Source organism: Diabrotica undecimpunctata, chromosome 6, assembly GCF_040954645.1.
Source record: "Diabrotica undecimpunctata isolate CICGRU chromosome 6, icDiaUnde3, whole genome shotgun sequence".
NCBI classification, from domain to species: domain Eukaryota; kingdom Metazoa; phylum Arthropoda; class Insecta; order Coleoptera; family Chrysomelidae; genus Diabrotica; species Diabrotica undecimpunctata.
In genome coordinates, this window is record NC_092808.1 from 110,824,052 (window position 1) to 110,847,319 (window position 23,268).

General features: G+C 33.5%; 1 protein-coding gene across 4 annotated transcripts in view; it reads left to right on the top strand.

The window, feature by feature from the left end:
• The window catches only part of LOC140443719 (transmembrane protein 62-like), an 85,385-nt gene that overhangs the window by 31,002 nt on the left and 31,115 nt on the right, over positions 1-23,268 (top strand). For all 4 annotated transcript variants that reach the window (XM_072535107.1, XM_072535108.1, XM_072535105.1 and 1 more), the window contains exons 2-6: positions 2,965-3,214; positions 10,754-10,906; positions 14,681-14,987; positions 17,820-17,975; positions 22,426-22,573. In XM_072535107.1, coding sequence (XP_072391208.1) covers positions 2,965-3,214; positions 10,754-10,906; positions 14,681-14,987; positions 17,820-17,975; positions 22,426-22,573 — 1,014 coding nt within the window. The remainder of the gene's footprint in view (positions 1-2,964; positions 3,215-10,753; positions 10,907-14,680; positions 14,988-17,819; positions 17,976-22,425; positions 22,574-23,268) is intronic.

Genomic DNA, 23,268 nt, shown 5'->3' on the forward strand with positions numbered 1-23,268 from the left:
AATCTCCTTTGCCTTTTATTCAACCAATTTGGATAATACCCACAGTATCCGGGTAAAACTAGTTTCATCCAATTTCCCGTAATTTCGAGGTTTACCCGTAAAATACAAAATCATTATACAGGTAATTTTCAATGGCAAAATATGCTCAGGACAAACTCTAAGAAAGATGGCTAGTAAACATCAGCAAATTTATTTTGTACGGTACTCTTTGAGGTCAAATGGAGTAAACGTCGATTCCTCTGAACCGTGAACCGATGATAAGCTTGGCATTCGTCCCATCCAGTAGAGGGTCTGCGAAATCTAGTCAATTTTAAGTATTAATGAGTGTTATCTGTTATTCCGGCGGACTTAAGCTTACCATTGTTTCATTGTCACTTACTTAAACAATGTTACTAAAGTGGGTCCTTTCAAGAAATGTGCGATGAAATTTCACATAATTGTTTATTTCTGTAGTTTTATCGAATCTTAAAATGTCCAAAAGAGAAGAAAACGTATAGGACCAATGCCTACATACTGAAAAAAAAACCTAAATTAAAAAACTCTAAAAATGTATGTGGAACTACTGAAATGTCTAGACGATGAAACTCTGCCTGTACTTCTGGACCTATTTAATGAAGTATATAAAACTGGAAAAATCCCACAGGAATGGTTGGTGTCCACCTTTGTAGCAATACCAAAAACAGTATATGCCAAAGATTTTTCAGACTATAGGACAATATCACTAATAAGCCATACCCTCAAAATATTTCTAAAGGTGATTCATGGAAGATTATATAGAAAACTAGAAGATGATATGGATGATACTCAGTTTGGGTTTCGCAAGGGACTGGGAACGAGAGAAGCATTGTTTGCTTTTAATGTCCTCTCTCAAAGATGCTTAGATATGAACCTAGATTTTTATTCCTGTTTCATCGACTTCGAGAAGGCATTCGATAGGGTCCGACATGAAAAACTAATAGAAGTACTGAGAAACAAAGATATAGACAGACGAGACTTACGAATCATTATCAATCTGTATTGGAATCAAAAGGCCAATATAAAGATAGAAGAACAAAAGTCCGAAAATATAGATATAAAGAGAGGAGTAAGACAGGGCTGTGTTCTGTCACCATTACTGTTTAACGTGTACAGTGAAGCCATATTCCAGGAAGCGATAGCGGATCTGGGTGATGGAATCTCTGTAAACGGAAGAATAGTAAATAACATAAGATTCGCTGATGACACCGTTATAATGGCAGACACCCCGGAATCGCTACAAGAATTGGTAAATAGAATTAATGATTATTGCATTAGATACGGACTAAAAATAAATAAGAGATAAACTAAATTTATGATTGTCTCAAAAACGCAACATGGAAATGAAAGATTAATGATAGAGCAAACCCAAATAGAAAAAGTAGAGAAATATAAATATCTGGGAACCTGGGTTGATGACAAAAATGACCAAAGCAGAGAAATCAAAGTCCGAATTGAAACTGAAAGGCAAGCATTTCTGAAAATGAAGACAATGCTTACCAACAGAGACCTTCAGTTGCATCTTAGATTGAGGGCTCTAAGATGTTACATATTTTCTATCTTACTATACGGAATGGAAGCTTGGACATTGAAGAAACAACACATAAGAAAAATAGAAGCGTTCGAAATGTGTTACAGAAGAATATTAAAAATCCAGTGGGTTCAAAGGATTACCAATGCTGAGGTACTACGACGTCTAAATAAGGAGTTAGAAATTATTAACAGCATAAAAAGAAGAAAACTAGAATATTTGGGTCACATAACCAGAGGAGAAAAATATGAGCTGCTGAGAATTATTATGCAAGGAAGGATCCAAGGAAGAAGAAGCATAGGAAGAAGACGCATCTCCTGGCTGAAGAACCTTAGAGAATGGTTTAACTGTAGTTCACTACAACTTTTCAGAGCAGCAGCCAACAAAGTGACCATAGCCGTTATGATATCCAACCTCCGATAGGAGATGGAACTTTAAGAAGAAGAAGAAAAATGTATGTGTATCGTACTTTATTATTTATATCCAAGAAGGTCCTGATCAGAAATGTTAAATATCGTCAGTAAACTAGTTTTTTTCCTATAGACAGTTAATATATGTATTATATTTGCAAATATACAGGTAACCTGCGCTACGGACAAAAAGTAACGAATATAAGCGGTATATATACTATACAAATAATTGGGATAGACTAGGTTGATATGACGGACAGAGATAGTAATTAAATCTGCTCTCACCATTACTGTATGTGAACCATACTGCACTAACTTAATTTTTATTTCTTGTGGTGTTATTACATACTTTAAGTTACTTCATACTATTTTTAACACCTAGTGCCAGACATTTCTGGCAAATCGTCTCCAGACTACAGGTGGGGTAAACCGCCGCTAACGACGGCGAACCACTTCGCCGGTCCAACCACTCTTCTCGCTGTCCAGAGGAAAACTGTCTATGAAAACGTTTCCTCCGCGGTACCACGCGAAGAGGAGCAATCTAAGGCCTATATTGACTGAAAACTCAGTTATTATTTTAAAATTACTATGGGGAAACAGAGAGAACGAATTAAGAGAAAGACAATAAATATATCTCGGTAGAGGCATCTGGCAATATAAACAAACAATTGGATTATATATTTTTTGAGACGTAATTGTAAAAGTGATAAGTAGGAATTTATGAGATATACAGCACAAATGATGTAAAAATAAGATTGCTTTATCCCGAGATCAGTTTGGTTGCGTAAATAAACATTTATTTTTGTTTATTCTCTTTCGAAGATTTTTATATGCAATTCGAATGTGTTTCTCTGCTGAATATTTGTGAGACGCAAATTAAAACCTTATATAGGATGGCAGACAAAAATTCTATAGTATACGAGGACTAAATGTAATGTGGGGATTTGTAGGGCCCAGGGACTTGTAAAATAGTTTAAAATGTGCTTATGAATCAAATTTTTGTTTTAGATATCGGATATACACATAAGTATCTTTAAGGATCGTAATAGAATAACTGAATTTAGAGAATTCTGTGATTTAACTGTAGGAGCGATACAACCCAGTGTAGTGCTAGCCTCTGGGGATTTGACTGATGCTAAAACCAAAGATGCCATTGGTTCACAACAACATGAATCTGAATGGAAATATTACAGGGATATCTTGAAAGAAACGCGAATGAAAGATCGGACGCTATGGTTAGATATAAGAGGAAATCATGGTAAGCTTTTAAATTTATTATTATGTTGTCGTTATCCAAGGTTTATATTAAATCATTAAGCTCATACTTATTTAAAAAAATGAATAAAAATCCGTCAGAAGAATTTTTTAAATTAAAAATATAAATTTTACATTTATTTTAGTTTAAACAGTCCAAACTACGGATGGCTATAACTAATATGAACTAGATCTAGAATTGTTTTCAATCTCTGTGTAGCTTCTTCAGGATTTTGTCCAATTGGTAGATAGAGCTTTATCATCTGAAATAGCCCTCCATTATACCCTCCAATTCAGGGATGTCATTAATATATACTATATAATAGGTAAAATATCGGATTCATGTGGTATTCTACCTTAATCTCCTCTAGTTCTGAGTACACTGCCTCTTGTTTGACTCTAAATAGTCTATTTAAAATGTAAAATTCTAGTTCCTGCAAATATAAAAGCTAAAATGTGTAGTATATGCATGAATTCTATACGAGAAGGTCCAGAATAGTACAGAAAGTCATGTAGCGAGTAATTCTGGGGATTTCACTACGAAAGATAAATCAGAAACAGAACGAAAATCATATATATATATATATATATATATATATATATATATATATATATATATATATATATATATATATATATATATATATATATATATATATATATATATATATATATATGAAAATTACTGAGTTCTCGGGAAGAACCGCGTTGAGAATTTAAAACTCGACGTTTCGGCATCCATTTTGGAGCCATTATCAAGAGGGATACGGTTCGGTTCGAGTTCGGGGTCTCAATCTGCCTACTCCCCTCACTCGAGACGTACCAGTATCGTGTATCCCATCTTCCTTCCGACCAAGCCGAAGTTGCCAGACAAGATGTCGCCAGAATTCTCCGTACTTCCAAACCCCCACCTTCAAATATCAGTCTTTCAGAAAGACGTGCCATCAAAGAACTTTACAACAACCCTGACATCGTCATCCTTCCGACCGACAAAGGTAATGCCACCGTCATTCTCAACTCTTCTAACTATTTCGACAAAATGTCCGAACTTCTGAATTCCACAGAATACAAACATGTCCCAAATGATCCAACCACATATCTAGAAAAAACGACCAAATCCATTATAAATAAGTCTACTCTATCTCCAGACCTCAAAAAATCTCTTATACCCAGAGAAAAATCATCCCGAATTCCAAAAATATACGGCCTTCCAAAAATCCATAAGCCCAATGTTCCCCTAAGACCCATCGTCAGTGCATACAACTGTCCCACTCAGAAATTGGCAAAACATCTGGCTTCATCCATACAACCATTAGCCGAAAACGCTTCGTCCTTTGTCAAAAACTCTTTTCATTTCATTGATCTTCTGAAAAACTTTTCTATTTCGCCCTCAGACATACTAGTCAGTTTTGACATTGTTTCTTTATTCACCAACATTCCCATCTATGAAACCATTTCCATCTTGGACTCTAAACATCAAATTCCCCAAGACACATTATCTCTTATAAAACACTGCATGTCTAATACATATTTCACGTTCCAAAATCGTTTCTATCGTCAAATCAAAGGTGCCCCAATGGGATCGCCCCTCTCTCCCGTAATAGCAGATATATACATGGAACATTTCGAAACAGTAGCCTTGTCCTCGTCAAATCTCAAACCCACCTGCTGGTTACGGTACGTTGATGACACCTTTGTCATTTGGCCCCATGGTAAAGACACATTAGATCTCTTCCTCTCCCACCTGAATGGAATACATCCCAGCATTCAATTCACGATGGAAGTTGAGTCTGAAGCGTCTTTGCCATTCCTTGATGTTCTTATTCAGAAAAATCCACCTCACAGTTTTTCCTATTCCGTGTACCGGAAACCCACTCATACAAACCGCTATCTCAATGCCCAGTCACATCATCACCCCGCCCAACTTAATTCAGTCATCAACACTCTTATTTCCCGTTCCATAAGACTTAGCGACAACAATCACAGGTCATCCGAAATCAATTCAATAAGACAAACACTCCTACAAAACGGCTACCACAAAACCCAAATCAATAGAAGCATTCAAAAACTTCTAAACCCCATTCCATCCAAAAAAGAAACCTTGCCGCCGGATCAACCCAAAATCTTTCTACCTTTTATTAAAGGTGTCACTGACAAGATCAGTAGAACTCTTATCCCTCTTAATATCAAAACCATCTTCACCACTCACTCCAAATTGTCCAATCTCGTTAGATCCGTAAAAGACCAAATCCCCAATGAAGACCATGGTGTCTACGAGATACCTTGTTCCAGTTGCCCACGTACATACGTAGGACAGACAAACCGACGAATCCATAACCGGATTTACGAACATTCTCTATCAGTCAAACATTCCGATACCACTTCAGCCCTAGCCCAACATCATATTCAGACAGGCCACAAAATAGATTTCGAAAAAGCAAAAACCATCGCTCCCATCCGCTCATTAAAAGCGAGAATCATTCGTGAAGCTATCGAAATCGAAAAACGGCCTCACAGCTTGAACACGCGCGATGACGCGAAACGATTGCCGGCAACATGGCGACCCCTTCTTCAGCGACCTCCCGCCCACACCGCTCAGGCCACGTCAGTTCAGACCACGTCAGCGCATACCGTTCCCGCGCATACAGCGAGTATAAAAGCAGCGACACAGGGTAAGACCGGTTGTCACTCGACACTGGGGAGAAGGCAGATTGAGACCTCAGTGCCGAGAGACAGTTCTTGCAATATAGAACACGATACTGGTACGTCTCGAGTGAGGGGAGTAGGCAGATTGAGACCCCGAACTCGAACCGAACCGTATCCCTCTTGATAATGGCTCCAAAATGGGTGCCGAAACGTCGAGTTTTAAATTCTCAACGCGGTTCTTCCCGAGAACTCAGTAATTTTCATTTATCTGACCGCGGAAACTTATCCGAACATATATATATATATATATATATATATATATATATATATATATATATATATATATATATATATATATATATTCAGGGATTCTACAGTGTTCACTGCCTTCCCTCGCTCAACCGTTTCCATCTCTCTCTGTTGTCCCATTCTCCATCGTTTAGGCCTCTCTTACTCATGGCGTCGTCTACTTTGTTCCTCCAGGATTTTCGGGTCCTCTTTTCCTCCTTCCTATGGGGCTCCATTCGGTTATTCTCTTTATCCATCTGCTGTCACTAGTTCTTCTTACATGTCCATACCACTTTAGTCTTTTTTGTTCTATGTATGTTAGTATGTCTGTTTCTATTGACGTTCTTTGCTTTATTTCGTTATTACGTCTCCTATCCATTCTTGTTACTCTGTAGCATCTTCGCAGGCATTCCATCTCTGTTGCTACTATCTTACTGCTGTTTTTTTTTTGTTTATGATCCAATTTTCAGCCCCATATGTCATAATACTTCGCACTAATGTTTTATAAATCTGTGTTTTTGTCTTCATATTTAGGTGTCTATCCCACCATACTGAGTTAAGTTGTCGGATTGCTGTTCTTGTTTGTCCTAATCTTTGTGTAATTTCTTCCTCTGTTGTTGCCTTTTTCGTGATTATAAACCCCAAGTATTTGAATTTATCCTTTCCTTTGATTGTTACGTTGTCATCAATCTGTAGATCTTCTATGTCTTCTTCACTTGTAGATAGGTACTCTATTTTCGCGAGGTTAATATCTAGGCCAGCCTTGGTATATTCTTCTTGTAGTTTCTTCATCATGTAGCTGAGGTCGTCTTGGTCTTGTGCAATCACTACTTGATCGTCTGCAAAGCTTAACGTATATAGGTATTCGTTCCGTACCGGTACTCCCATGCCTTCGCATTTTCTTTTTCCTGTAGTCAAGGCTTTCTCTAAGTATATTTTGAATATTGTTGGAGATGTGGAACAACCCTGCAGGAGCCCTTTTGTTGTGGTGAAGTCTCCTATGATTCTTGTTCCCATTTTAATGGACACTTTATTTTCTTTATACAGAGCTTTTGTAGCTTCTATGAGTTCCGTCTGTATTTCTAATTTGTACATTGCCTCCCATAGTTCTGACCTTGGTACAGAGTCATACGCCTTTCTCAAGTCCACAAATGCCAAATGTATATCTCTATTTTTTGCTTTTTTCTTTTCCAACAGTTGTTCCAATGTGTATATGTGGTCTATGCATGATCTTCCTGCCGTGAAGCCTGCCTGATCCTCCCCGATTTTGCCTTTTATTGCTTGCTCTATCTTTTCTCACAGTATCTTCCCATATAATCTTCCTATTGATGATATTACGCTTATTCCTCTATAGTTTTCGCATCGTTTTCTATCTCCTTTCTTAAATATAGATGTCATATATGCCTCCGTCCATTCCTTTGGGAGTTGTTCTCCATTTATGGCTTTGTGAAATATCCATTGTATCATCCGGTGCAATTTTTTTGATCCGTATTTTATAAGCTCAGGTGAGATGCCTCCAGGTCCCGGTGCTTTCTTATTTTTGATTGCTTTTATGGTCGTTCTCATTTCCCTATCTGTTATCTCTATTTCTTGTTGTGGGGATCTGCTTCGTCTTCGCCTGTTTTCTTTTCCAATGAATTGTGGTCTTTGTTCTGTTAACAGTTCCTTGTAATAGTCCTTCCATTCTTTGTCCTGTATATTTCCCGAAAATCATCTAATATTAAAAAAAAGTGGCAAAAATGAGAAGGCCTTATGCTGGGCAGCCCTAGAAACACAATATTGCAGTTTACTATGCTTCACTAAACAGAATGTTCGCTTCGTTAATGACTCAATCGTGATCTACTTCGATTTCAAGCAGCTCTAAAAGCCCTCAGTTCTATGCAGGTTGATTCAAAACGTGTGTTTAAATGCACTCTCCCAGGCTGAATGTCGGAATATATTGACACTATCCTGGGTTCCAGGGCACAAAGGCCGCGTAGGCAATAAGAAGGATGATAAACTGGCCCGAGAAAATGCTTGTGCGCCATTAACGGGCCCGAAGTTCTGCTTTCGGATTGCGAACACACACAGTTTTGTGTAAAATTTATGTGGGTCGCTGGTTTAATATTTAATTTAAAATAGCGAAAATACCTGGCGTAACTCATTAATGTTATCTGTACAAAGTAAAGCACTTACATCAGGGTTTTAAAACAATCGCTTGCGTATACAATTTGATATTGTAAAACGTTTTCTTTGCTTTCGAGGTAATTAACAAGTGAAGTCTTTGAACTTGAAAACAGATTACCATGTGTTAACCTGTTTAAGACTGAATAATTTACTTAAAGAATAAAAAATATATACTGTAACCTTTTAAAGTAAATAAGTAATTAGAATAGATATTATATATATATATATATATATATATATATATATATATATATATATATATATATATATATTAAATATATTAAATAAGATCATATTATAATGCAGTGATAAAAATATTGAAGCAAAATATGTAAATATATACTAAATACTTTCCCAAACACACACAGCAGCTATTGATAACTGGATGCAGGAAAAGTCTTTGGAATGGTGGAGAAATGCACTAGGACAAAGACAGGCTAAAGAGTTCATTAAAGAACATTCATCAAAATTCACAGATGACTTACTGGCCCACAATCGAAATACTATCAAGATGATGGTGGGGCTTTTAACTGGACACTGTAATGCCCAATAAGCATTTGAGTCGTATTGACTTGACGGAGAGGAAAAACCATAAGTATTAGTCTGTATGAAAGGCTGTGAAAGCTGATTAAGAGAATAGGGCTAGATGAGAAGCTTTAAGGAGGCAAGGAGACAAAGGGAAGCACAATAGATTTGTAAAAGTCGCAGTGTCAGGCCGAGAGCCCTCCTAGTTGTAATCTGTAATCATCAGACGGGATCTAAACATGAGACTAAACGCGAATCCGAATACCGCGCTGTGATGTATTCCCAATTCTTGTTTACGGCTGTGAAAGCTCCTCTACAACTGATTAGAAAAGACGTTGGATCGGCAAAACATCGACGAGATTTTTAGAGCCGCTGTTTCGCGTGTAGCTGTAACTAATTGGATCGCCAACCTTCGAAGAAAGACGACGCAGTAAGAAGAAGTACTTCGCTAAGTAGTTCTTGTGAATATACGTTAAAACGTGTTAGGGTACATTTCGTACTGAGTTACCAGCTGAATTCCGTTTGAAGAGGTCTACCCTCCGGACGCTGGTACTCACGTGAGGCATGGTTATATGTTGCCTGAAGTTAAATCTAATAAAATATTAAACATCATTCATTTTTAACAACATGTACATTTTTTGGTAACTTTAATTTTTGTAAAGGGTTTTACCATAATATTTTGGTGGCTCAGGCATGTTAACCTGTTTTTAACCTGATGATGGAATTATTATTCCGAAAACGTTTTGATGTAGCCCTTCTAAGGGTTTTTTAAATATACCTACATACAAAGATTTAAACCTAATTTCGTACTCCTTGACAAATTTTAAATTCCTCTGGTTTTGCTATTGTGAACACTTTGTTACAGACATTTCGACATACAAATTTATTTTTTCAATTAACTACATAAAAATCGTTAGAAGGTTAACAACACTTCGTTAGAACTGACTCTATTCTAAATCCGAATTATATGGAGAGTTTTAAATATCTCGGAGCAACAATCACTGCAGATAACGACATCGTGGAAGAGATTAAAGGAAGAATTCAGGCAGCAAACAGATGTACAGTCTCCACAATACTATTAAATCTAAAAGCCTAACACGAAGATCAAAAATTAGAATATATAAAACGGTGATTAGACCGGTGCTCATGTATGGATGTGAGACGTGGACCCTGACCAAAGAAACTGAAAGAAAACTTAGATGTTTTCAGAGGAAAATCCTCAGAAGAATCTTTGGGCCTTACCACGACATTCATAGCAACCAATACTGAATGAAAACAAATGCTGAGGTCAAGCAGATGTATAAAGCGAGCGATATAGTCCAAGAGATTAAATCTCAACGTCTAAGATGGGCTGGCGATGTCCATAGACTCCCTAATAACCGCCTTGCCAAGCTAATATGGGAGGAAGCCCCCACAGGAAGAAGGCCCTTAGGACGTCCACGAATGCGATGGAGAGTCAGATATGGTCAGATTTAAGAACAATGGGGCTACCCACTGACCCAACTATTATGGACGACCGTTCAAGATGGAAGCAAGTTGTGCAGTCAGCCAAAACCCACCCCGGGTTGTAGTGCTACGAGAAGAAGAAGTAGAAGAAGTAATTGGAATGTCTGTTCAAATCAGCAATATCATCCAGATGTTCGTCTTCAATAAGTTTCTGAACTTTGTCAACACTTCATTTGAGAGCTCTGGTTCACTATTCTTCATTTAATTAATCATGTTCTTTTATACAAAAGAATATTTGTTTTGTACAATCTATGGTCCTGATAACCTCTATTAAGTTCTTTATGCATTCTTTCTAGTTTTTAGCAAAACCACTTCAAAATCTAATCTATTTTTTAGTAATATTCAATTTGGGAAAGAATAATTTTAATTAGTAAGTACCATTAACGTTTTTTGACAAATTGTACATTTTTAGATAATTTCAACGTGGCAGAGTTATCTTCCAAGCATAACTATTTTACAAATTATTCAATGCAAGGAAAAGTACATCCAAGATCGTACATGTACCAAGTCAAAAAGGCAAATACTGTATATACATTTATTTCAATCGATGCATGTTTGGAACCAGGTATGTAAAATTAATTAAACCCACGTTTCATAGTGTTTGTTTAATTAATAATCCCACAGTCTGAATGAATTTACTATTAAACTATGTGTGTTTTTCATATTATAATTTTAAAACGTTCTTTTAATCTTTAAATATGATTATGGGTAAACAACGTGCATAAATAAAGTAGCGTCTGTTTAGAGGACAGACGCTGCTTAATTTTTTTCTTCGGCAAGAATACATATATACTGTAGAACAGGAATCTCGTGAATAGTCGGAGCTTCCAGTGCGCAGAGAGAGAAAGTATTCGGCCAGAAAAGGATGGAGTTTACCCGACATTACAAACATTATTGTATTGGCTATTTTTAGTATAATATCTAAAAAAAGAGTTTCAAATAATTGACATAACAATTTAATGAATAAAAGAATAAGGGAATGGTTTTTGGTGAGATATGATATACAGTGTGCCCCAAAAAATTTTATACAAATGAAAAATTTATCTTACATTTAAAAAAAATATTCTTGATAAAAAGCTCAGCATAGAAGAAAATCAAAAATAATGATTTAATTAAAATATAATATTTACCAAACAATAAATAATTATGAGGTCATTACAATACGATGAAGAGACTTTAAATTTAAAAGATCCTACTTGGAAAACTTCATTGTTTCACTGCAAAGTGTTTAACGTGTTAAAATAAATATTTAAATAAGGCAATATTTACATAATTTTTACCATCATTTTAATATTTTAAATTCTTTTAAATATAACAGTAACACATTCAAAGACACACAGACAAAGCAATCGAACTTAAACAGACGATACTAAATATATCGTATAACAACGATAATATAAGCACTGAGATTACATAAACTGTTTGCATGTTTTAAATAACATTTTTTCGAATTGACCATTTACCTAAAAATTGTAATTCCCACTAAGATATTAAATAATACCAGATCATTTAATTTTTAACTATCAAATAAAAATGTAATATATGATGACAAGTATGAATTTGATAGTCATACAATCTTCACAGATATCGCAGGCCGCAGTACATATTTCTAAGTCGATGACAGTTTTTAGATAACATGAATCATTTTTCAACGATATGTGTGATGAAACCTTATTTTTCTATTAACAATATGTTCTTGCAAAGGCATAACTTTAATTATTTGGTAAATCTTGGTAAAGTCACAAAAAAATTAAACAAAAATCATTAAAACTTGTTTGTTAATATATTCACTGTATGAATACGATACATATATATTTCGTAGGTTTCAATAAAATAATCGATCGAAAACTGTTAAGCAGCGTTGATTGGCACAACAGAGCAGTAAAATGTTATATAAAATAAATTAGATTTTTTTAGTAGTAGCAGCCATAAAACTTGTAACCTTTGGTCTCTCGTATTAGCTCAGTTCTCATACAGAAATTGTACATGTTGTATAAGATAAATACTCGCAAAGTAAAGGATAAGTCAGGTTGTAACGATTATTTTGCCTACCACATAGGGTATTACTATAAGGGGTTCAAAATTGGGGACAGAAATTATGGGGCTAGACATAGAGCAAGCAAAACAAATCGAAACGTTGCGAACGGCTACTCAGGGTTTCTCTGGAGAGCTGGATCGTGGAAAAGTGAGTGGCAAGGGGGCTGGAATGGGGTAACTACTAAAAAGAAACAAAAGGGGTACTTACATGAGTCTCCTAGACAAACAAAACACAAGAAGGTTCTCAAGCTATTTAAAATGGACCCCGCTTAGAAGAATCTTCCTGCTAGATAAAGAAAGGCTCTTCCTTCCTAAAATATACAAAAAGGGGTTAGAAACTTTTTTTAAAGAAATAAAAAAAATGATTTAGGGAAAAAATTACACATTTATTGTTGTCTCACCACAAACAAATATAAATAATAACAATAAAATACAAAATATCAAAAACAAACTTACTGTGTTATATCCGTTTACAAACTCTAGAAGTTGGAGATACTACAAGAACTTACAATTGTTACTGGGCGATCATTTGTAGCAGAAATAAATTATTACAAATGAAAAATATCGTTTTAAATGGGACTATACATAGAGGTTAACCTTTTTTAAAAAACAAAACAAAAAGAAAGATCTCAATTTATGATTAGGTATTTACCAAATGTCAAAAATAAAACTAGCTGTCAGATGTCAACACTAAATTCTTAAACTTGAGAACAATTGATATGACACCTAGGCCACACCCTACCATTTATAATTCTTATTATTACAATTTCTTAAACTGTTATGAAAGCAATTATTAATAAAAAAATGTCTATTTTTAATTTAAAAGTTCAACAAAAAAAGTTACCTGGAATTCACTAAATGTTACTTTTTTTATTTCTGAGGTTGGGACTGGACTTACACTGCAAACATAAACAAATGCAATTTATTTCAAAATAAATCAATAAATCATTGAATTTGTTTACGAAGTTCAAAAATATTTAAATTAATATTATATTCTTTTTTCGTTGCCAGTGATTTTATCCTGTAAAATACTAAACATATTCATTTTCTCGTAGTTTAAGTTGTAATATATCATTCTGTGGAAACCTTTCTATCAAATTGCTATAATGATTGTTTAAAAAAATGTTTTTGAATGTTGTAATAGTTTTTGAGTTTATTATGTTTTTTTATTATTTTTTATTTATTATTTTGTTAAAGATATCCAGTATCACTGAATTTTTTGGTAATGACAACAAAGCTACTATTAACTATTTACACTACGAGAAAACGAATATATTTAGTCTTTTAGGCATAAAATCACTAGCACTTAAAAAAGAATAAAACATTAATTTAAATATTTTTTAAATTCGTAAATAAATTCAATGATTTATTGAATAATTTTGAAATACCCCCTATAAAAACAACAATAAAATACCTTGAAGTACAGTAAAAAATAATTAAGAGAACAACTTTTAATACCAATCGCACAGAATGAATGTTCATAACCAAAAGTCTTTATTTGTTCTTCAAACAATTAAAAAAACAATATTTCCAACTTCTTATGGGACAAATACACACAAATTAGAAAAGGTTTTTAAAAGCTCCGCCCATTGTGACGTCAGAGCTTACGTAGTCCATATTCTTGTGTATTAACCATTGAATTCGAATTTCGAACTTGCTTTTTTGTCGAAAGTGACGGGAGTTTGTTACAAACAATTTAATTGTTTAAATAATTATAATTCGTAAACTAACAAATATAAATCATTTTTACAAAATATAATTTGTCCCTTTAAAAAAAACTTTAGTCCTTTAGGCGATTTTTCACTTGTAAGCTGCATTTTGAGTAAAATACTACCATCTATAAAAACTAAACCTTAATTATAATCGAAATATTATTTATAACAAAGTTATAACAATATTATTAACAGATATTTTTAATAAAAAAAGCATAATTTGTTTATAAGGTTTAAAACTTTAGATTATAGTAAAGCAAGTTACACAGAATCGTATTTTATAATCCAAGACGAAGAATTCTATGTATCATAAGTATGTCAAAATATATTTTTTAATGCCATAAAGCAGTTTTAAAGTGCGCACGCCGTTACGCGCTGAACGCCTAGAACCGTATAACTATGAGAGTTACGCGCGAAGTGCAATAAAATAATTATATGAGCGAAGTGGATCCTATTGGATCAAGGTTTACCAGACATCATTTTGTAGGTTTTTTTAGGGAACAAATTACATTTGGTAAAAATGATTTATATTTGTTCCCTAATTCGAATGTCGAAAATATTAATGTTCATTTAATATTTTATACTTTTAGGTCCAAAAAGGCCATTTAATTTTATAGGCTTACTTGATGATGTAGAAATAAACGAAATCAATGCTCTTATTGATAAAACTGAAGCCAGTCCTAACAACTATACAATATATTTCGGACATTTTCCTACCTCTTGCATAGTAAGCACTTCTGACGACAATGTTAGAGATATACTTGGCAGACACAAACAAGGATTGGTTTATGTATGTGGTCATTTACATAAACTTGGGGGACTGATTCCACAAATGTACACGTTACAGAAAGCAGGATTTCTGGAACTTGAACTCGGAGATTGGATGGACAATAGAGTGTAAGTTTATAACGGAACCTACGTGCTTTATCCAAAAAATGGTCGAAAGAGTGTTTGTTTAGAAAATTCATTATGGGCGATTATTTGGTAGAGAGTACTAGTACGTTAACGTATCTTTAAAGTACGAGTACTGGTTGGTTAGTAGAAATTCGCCCAAAGTCTTTTTCAATTGTAGATAAGCACTAATTACTTATTTAATCACTGTATATGTATTTTTACTCTTGTACCTACATGATTTAATAAAACATTAAAAACTTTTGGTTTCAACACTTCAGCTTATCACTACATAGCCCAGTCTGGTTATGCAAAAATCATCGATTTCACGGTAAAATTTTTCGCAGATATCTGAAGCTTTTAAGACATAAGTGGTGGTTACTAGATGACGAATAGATAAAAAAGTACTCGTATTTTTACCTTGCTTTTTTTTAAGTATGATTTATGGTCACAATTTTATTTTTTGTCTATAAGTGTTTTCCCTTATATTTTACATAAACAATATTTATATCATTTTTTTATATCAAGAATACCTATAAGCTTCAGATATCTGCGAAAAAATTTTCTACCTTTTTTTAACCAGACTGGGCTAACAGCTGTTTAGGGAAAGTGCTTTTCTCAAGTGATATATTTTTACTATATCAAGTTTACACTTTATAGTCTTTAACTTGATAAGTTGTAGAGGGGAGAGCTGTTTGTCTCAAGCTGGTCAATCAGAATTATATCTGCATTTTTTAATTTGTTAATTTTTTTAGATTCTAATAAAAATAGCTTAAGGCCTTTATTTTGAATATGCAGAATTTTAAATTGGTCACTAAAAGAATGATTATGATCTAGAATGTGAAGTGCCTTCGGAGAATCTGTTTTTCTATTATTGAAAGTCCTTTTGTGTTCTGCTATACGTTTGTTAAAGGTTCTACCAGTTTTACCAATGTAACTTTTTCAGCATGTAAGTTGTGATGCCACATGAAAGTTTATATACATCACTGATTAAATGCTTTTTCTTTTGGCTCCTGTTTTTATTAATATATATATATATGCGAAAGTTGAACAACGGGTAAGAATAACAGTGAGTAATAGGCCAAAATAAAAAACACTTAGACAGTGGTGTAGAAAGTGGTGTAGAGAATTTACGAAACGTATAGCAGAACATAACAGGGTTTTCTATAATAGAAAAACAGATTCTACGTACGCACTTCACCGTCTAGATCATAATCATTATTTTAATGGCCAATTTCAAATTCTCCATATTCAAAATAAAGATCAGTGATATATAATGGCCTTTTCATATAATAAATGTATCGCGTCCCGAATTCTCACTCTATCAAACGCTTTCTTCAAATCTATCAGACACATATATGCTGGTTTGTTGTATTCCAGAGACTTTTCTTTTATTTGTCTTATTACAAAAACTGCATCCGTGCATGATCTTCCTGTCCGAAACCCTTCCTGTTCCTCTTGCAGAGATATTCGTTCGTTTATTTTTGTCGCTATTATTCTTGTTGTTAATTTGAGTGTTGTATTTAATAGATTTATTGCCCGATAATTATTGGGGTCTTTCTTATCTCCTTTTTTGAAAAACATCACCATGATCGCTCTCCTCCATTCATCTGGTATTCTGTTCGTGGTGATTATTTTATTAATAAGAAGTTGCAGTTGTTGTACAAAACACATACATGTGATAACAAATCATCAAAATACACCACAAAGATAAAAGTCGAAAGTTTACAAGATGACAAGACACCTATTCCAAAAAAAGAATAACCGAAAAAAGTAGAATCACATATATCACATAAAGTGATGAAGAAAGCTGGACAAAAATTAAGTCTAATGTCTTGGGCTCGGCAAAGGATTTCTTGAAAGAAATATAAATAAAAATGGCGAAGCATTCCATGTTTTTGTACAGAAGTGAAGAAAAAATGAAAAGAAAAGAAAAAAGCTTACCTGAAATACATGTCAATGAAAACACAAGATGCATACCATAATTACAAGACAATAAGAAACGAAACACATGCACTGGTAAAAAAAATAAAAAATGATCACGATCACTGGGAACACTTTTCGAAAGAAATAAAACATTATTTTTATGATCTGCAAAAGGAAATATGGCACTTTATAAGAGGTCAAAGAACAAAGGTAAAGGAACTAATAAAACCAAAACACATAGAAAAGGATACATAGATTAACTGCCTAAAAAGCTCTATGCAGCAAAATGGAGTAGCAAACTCAGTCACATGCGTGTTTCTTAATAAAATAAACTAAAATAAAACAAGCCAATTGAGTCGAATTGAATGAAATTATATTAAATTAAAAACCATTGCTTTGTGCGTAGACGATAAGAAACCTTTACTTCCCCTCCTCGGTCAATCCCGAAGTACCACATTCCGTTTCTTTGCGTTGTATGTTTCTGACAAGGACTCTTTCAAAATATTCATAAGCTTAGTGAACCGACTATACTAATTAGTACTTGGACGAAATTAATAGAGTAGTTTTGTTTGGAAAAACTTGTTCTGTTTGTTTTATATTATACAGCTTTATCTTAGGTATATCTGAGATATATCTTAAAGGTCTACTTTTACTCTCTAATCGCAATCGCTGAGATATTATATACTGCCGAAAAGGTCTGGAATGATTTCTTCCTGATGTTTCATCTATGGTCTGTGATTTCAACAAAAAATAGCGACTAGCCTACCTCTGGATGAAGAAATTCTTTTGCCGCAACAGCATAAAAAACGTCAGGAAGACATAATCACAGACACGTATCATTACCATTAATGTGTATCATTATTAAGATATGGGCAATCAGAGACTGAATATCACTTTCTTTTAATATTGTAGGTATAGATTGTTGGCAATTGACCATGGACTTTTATCTTTTAAGGACATAAATCATAGAAGTTGGCCTATATTTTTAATAACAAATCCGAAACATGCCCTTTTTGTGAACCCAAATAGGGAAAATATGGAAGTTATAAGAAATTCTACACATATTAGGTAACGTAATTTATGTATTAAGACTGAAAAGTTATACATTATTGATAGAAAGGAGCAAATTACTTGAGGTTAATCATGTGATATTTTTCTACAATTAGTTAATAAAATTAGACTATTTTGAAATCAACTTAATTACTGTAATTCACTTAGTATTTGGAATTTGAAATCTGAATGTGAAGCTTGTATAGTCTTTAATAATAAATCCTGATGCCTTAGGAACATAAGTGCTATATTCTAATATAGTAAATTGATGATTATTGGGACTGGCGTATTTTGCTTTTCTGTCTTTGCTGTTTTAGTTTTGTTCAAATATTTTAATCTGTATAGTCTTCAGAAACAATGGAACTACTCCATCTCCCATGTCACTTTAATTGCGTGATGCCAACTGCACCATTTACCAGTAAAGTAGCCAAATCCCTTTCCTTTATTATATTTTATAAAAAATCGTGAAGACGTATTTTCATTTTTATATCTACGGATTTTCTGTAAATCGATAAATAATTAATAGAGTTTTCGTGAGTGCTTTCTTCGTTTATCTCTTCTGGTATTATGTATTATGTTTCTTTCGTGTTTCCGATTCTATAATCTGTCTCAGATGCCCTGATTGTTATCTTGTTTTCGTTGATTATTAGACCCATATTATGTACTGCATTTGAAAGTGTAGCAAACATCTCCTTGAAGTTAAGGGTGTGCTTGCGACAAGGTCCAAGGCATGAGGCCAAAATTTACGTAGATTGTACCTCGGTTGTTCAGTTCTGGATCTCTTATAACTTTTTCAATACTAAAAAGGAGGCACGCCAGCACATCCCTTGTCTTAGTCCTCTGTGTGTGTTGAATTCTTCAGAATAGCCATTTTGGATTTTTACTTTACATGTGTTTACTATTTACTTTTTTTCACTTATTGCATAAGTCATATGTATAGACTTAAGTCTTGCAATTCTTCAAATAACCTGTCCGGAAATCTACGACCAGGTGGAAGGTGTCGATATAAAATTCTGTGTTTTTTTTCAAGGATCTGTCTTAATACGAATATCTAATCTAGTGTTGACCGACTAGGTCTGAATCCATTCTATAAAAATTTGTTGCATAAACCTGTATACGTGGTTCTTCCTTCTTGTGGTTTGATCACATGCAGCGTTTAACCAACCATTGGAGGATCTGATTTGCTGCATGTTTTCGATTTCTTTACTGGCCAATTTCTACGTTCTATGATTAAACGTTAAGTTCTTCTTTGTGCTTAGGTTTTTTGGTTTCCGTCGCTGGATTTATTTTAACCTTAGTTTAATATGTGCCATAAGGGGTTGGTGATCAAATTCAATATGGTGATCAGATTCATCATGAAATGGAGTTTTTCAAGTATATAGTTGTCGCTGCGGTAGTTTATATCATAAGAATTGGAAGCAGATTTCAATTCTTCATCAAATTGGTCCGTTTTTTCTTCTTTCTTTTCTTGGGTTTGTGCACGTGCATTGATTATACCCAGATTGAAGAACTTTCCCTTGATTCATAGAATGCTTATTCTATGGATGATCCGTTTGAAGGCAAGGACTATTTGATGTGCTCTACCTTGAACTTTGAGAACAGTTCCGACTTCGTTTGTGGTATGTTGACAGCTGTAGTATATATCTTAATGGCTTCTGTTTGTTCAAAATTTTGAGATTTTTGGTGTGTACTTGTTATTATCGAGTAAATCGATCAGAATGATAATGAATGTTTATACTTACTTAGAAGTCGAAACATTAGAATCTTTTCTGAATTAGACAAGTACATTTTCGGAATTTTTGTAAATTTTCTTAGTACTACACCGTGTTGTTATATTGTTTCTCATATTATGCATTCGATTCTTCGGGTATCAAATTTAAAATTACTATTTTTACAGCACTTCAGATGTTAAATGATCTCCTTTTATTAAGTTCTTGTAGAAAACTTCATTTATTTAAATTCATGAAAGGTATATCGCTACAGTATTTATGACAGGCATTACTAAGACTCTATGTTTTTGACCAAGTTGGGCAGAAACAGTAAATCAGTATATACCAACGGGATCAGTTCGAAAGTACTGTTATCACACAAATCTAAGCACAGTATTTAATTTTTTTAATAGATAGGGCTATCACATAAATGTTAATTCAAAAAGCCATTTTACTGCAGACTTAAAAGGTCTTGTATTTGTAGTAAACTCTGCCTCCACCAGCTGCAACAAATCTTTATCATTTGCTTATAGCGACTTATTTAGATTTTTAAGAGGAAGTCTTAAACTTGGGCTGAATAAAATAAACATTTTTAAATGCTGTTTATTCTATTCCAAGAGAACCAAAGTAGTCCTAATAGGAGATTTTGAGATATTTATAAAAAACTTTCCTTCGAATATATAATTGCAACAAGCACATCCAAAATTTATACAGGGTCGAATAAAAGTTACTGCTTTGTGAATCAAATCAAATTTAAAAAATTAAAGGATTTTCAAGCGTTGCGTACTAAGATCGTAACTGCTGAAGACTTTTAATACTGTCATCCTGAATGTAATTTTTTTATAATATAGTTATTTTTCTTAACGTTGAGTTTTAATCCATACAAATCACAGGTATGGCTTATGTTGCTCTTTAAGTTTTGACGCTCCTGGGAGTTAGCCATTACTAAGGTATCGTCGGCGTATATATTTTGTTCACATTTACTACAATTTCTTTGTTGTCTTCTTTAAAGCTTCTTTAAATACTCGGTATTACATTAAATTCCTATAACCATAGGAAAAATCTAAGAGTAATATCAAACACAAAAAAATAAATATGATAAGAAATAAATATTGAAAGAGAAGTAGTGCAAGGTTGCATTATGTCCCGCTTACGATTCAATGTATACTATACGAAAAACGTTTTAAAGAAGAGTATGGAGAATATACCAGATGGTATAAAAATAATCGGTACAAGTATTAATAACTGTGCGGATGACACATTAATATTGGCAGATAACGTCGAAGTACTGTAAAGATTGATGAATAAAATAGTAAGAATTTGTGAAGATTGAGAATGAAATTAAACGCAATGAAATGCAACAACCAAGCATTTACAACGAAAATCCACAATGAAAATGAATTTCTGTAGTTGGCTGTGACCATGAATCACAAATTTTTTTTTAATCCTTTATAAAAGATATATTAATATAAAAACCCTCTCGGGCTATAGTGAAATTGATTTAAAATTACATTTTCGATGATAAAAAACTAAGTAGTTATAAACAGAATTAATTTCATGGGAACTTAGGACTCCACTGGTGTTGCTAGCCCTTAGACGAAATGTCTCAGAGCCCTTAGCAAAAATTAATTACCATTAATTGAATTAAAACTGTTTGCGGCTACTTCTTGACTGGTAACCTGTTATCATTGTATTCTCGTATTCTTAAATGTATGTAAAAATGTGAGTTTGATTAACTAAGTTTTGATTGTAATGATCTTGTAGTGGGATCTCGTACTATAAGGATTTTCGGAATGTTATAAAAAATGAAATTACCTTGTACAACTCATCACTTAAGGAAATATAGATAGAAGTGAATCCAGAAGGCGACGAAATTTCTGACTTGGGGATATACAAAAGTGGACCAACAATGCATTAATTAGATCATCCCTAGGCAAGATAAAATGGGTCATTATAGTTGTTAACGTCCTATGGATGTGGGGCCCTCGATTTAGGTTCATGCTAGATATATTTAGCTTCTAATTGGCTATTTTAATTAGTTACTGTCCCTCGACTGGAGGTGACAACTAGTAATTATTGCAGTGTAAGTATTTAAAGGTTACAATTTTCAATCAGTTTATTCCAGTACACGATATTCCGATTTTATTACGAATATTAATCCAACCGGTACTAATAGACTGTTTTAATAAAAGTCATATGACATAACCAGTAGAAAGAATGTATGCAGATTTTGGAAGCTTCCACTAACGTATTCTTTATAATCCATGGTTGCATACCGTATACAACTACCATCCAATAGCGCTACGGCCCCTGTTGAGCCCAAGTTTCGTGAACCACGCTGTTCGTATCTATCCACACTATTCCATTCCTGTCCTGGGCTCAGCGTCGCCATCATCTTATAGCTAGGCTCCCGGGGATCGTTTGCTAGATCATCTAGGCACCTAGTTCTTGGTCTACAACGTAGATACCTTCTTCATAGTAATTATTGTTAGTACCCGTATTTCATTCGTATGTAGGCTTTATTATTGTGTAGTAGATTTACATTTTTGTTTTCCAACTAAGGAAGCAGGAAACGATCATACGGCATAGTACGCTCTATATCGGTGTTGATACTTTCTTTTTGATTTATAAAAATTGTTTACTAATTTATTTATATTCTTCACGTATATGTATTTTATAATATTGTGGCGATATACAACTTTCCCTTTTTAATAATTTTGATTTAAGCTTATATAAAAATAATTAATTTTTAAAACAAGAATTTTAGCATTTTCGTTATCGACAATAGATTTTGTAAAGGTAAAAATAAACAAAGAAGACTGGATGCATTGCAAACGAGTAAAAGGTCCATTATTTGTTGCTCCCTGGAATCCACAGAAATATTTACATGGCCTACATTACATTGAGGTAAGATATGTAACTAAATAGGAATTTTTGGTAACATTCGTATCGTAGAAGGGCATTTTTTTAGTCTAACACAAAAAACAGTAGTTAGTCGTTGAAAAGTATCCTTTTGTTTTTTTCAAAATATTCTCCTTGAATATGCTAGTCTTTGGATTTGAGTTAGTTTACATAATATGCATGGTGGCATTGTTTTATTAAATGTATTATGGATTCAATGAATCGATTAATGCATTCATTGCCCTGGTTATCATAATCTTTTTAAATTTTAGCTCACAAAATATTTTGATTAATTAAAAAGAAGTTAATTTTACTGTTACTGTAAACGTTATTTGCAAAGTATTTATTTATATATTAAGAAATACAATATTTTACACAAGCAGTGAACATATATTTTTTTAAATTATAATGAAAAGAAACATATTAACACAAATTCTGCTCGCTATGTCGATACAAAGCAAATATTGTTCAGTATAAATGTAAAAAATATATATAATTCAAATAATTCACTCGAGGAAAAGTACTAAAAAACTTGAAAATTCTGTTGAAAATTAGTTGCCGCACTAAGATTGTAACAAATACATTGAAAAAGACATTTGTACACACGTTGCATTTGGTATACCAAGCACCTTTTAAATATGATTTTTACAACTTAAGGGTTTTCACTCTTATAACAGGCGTTAGCCTTCTAATGTTTTTTA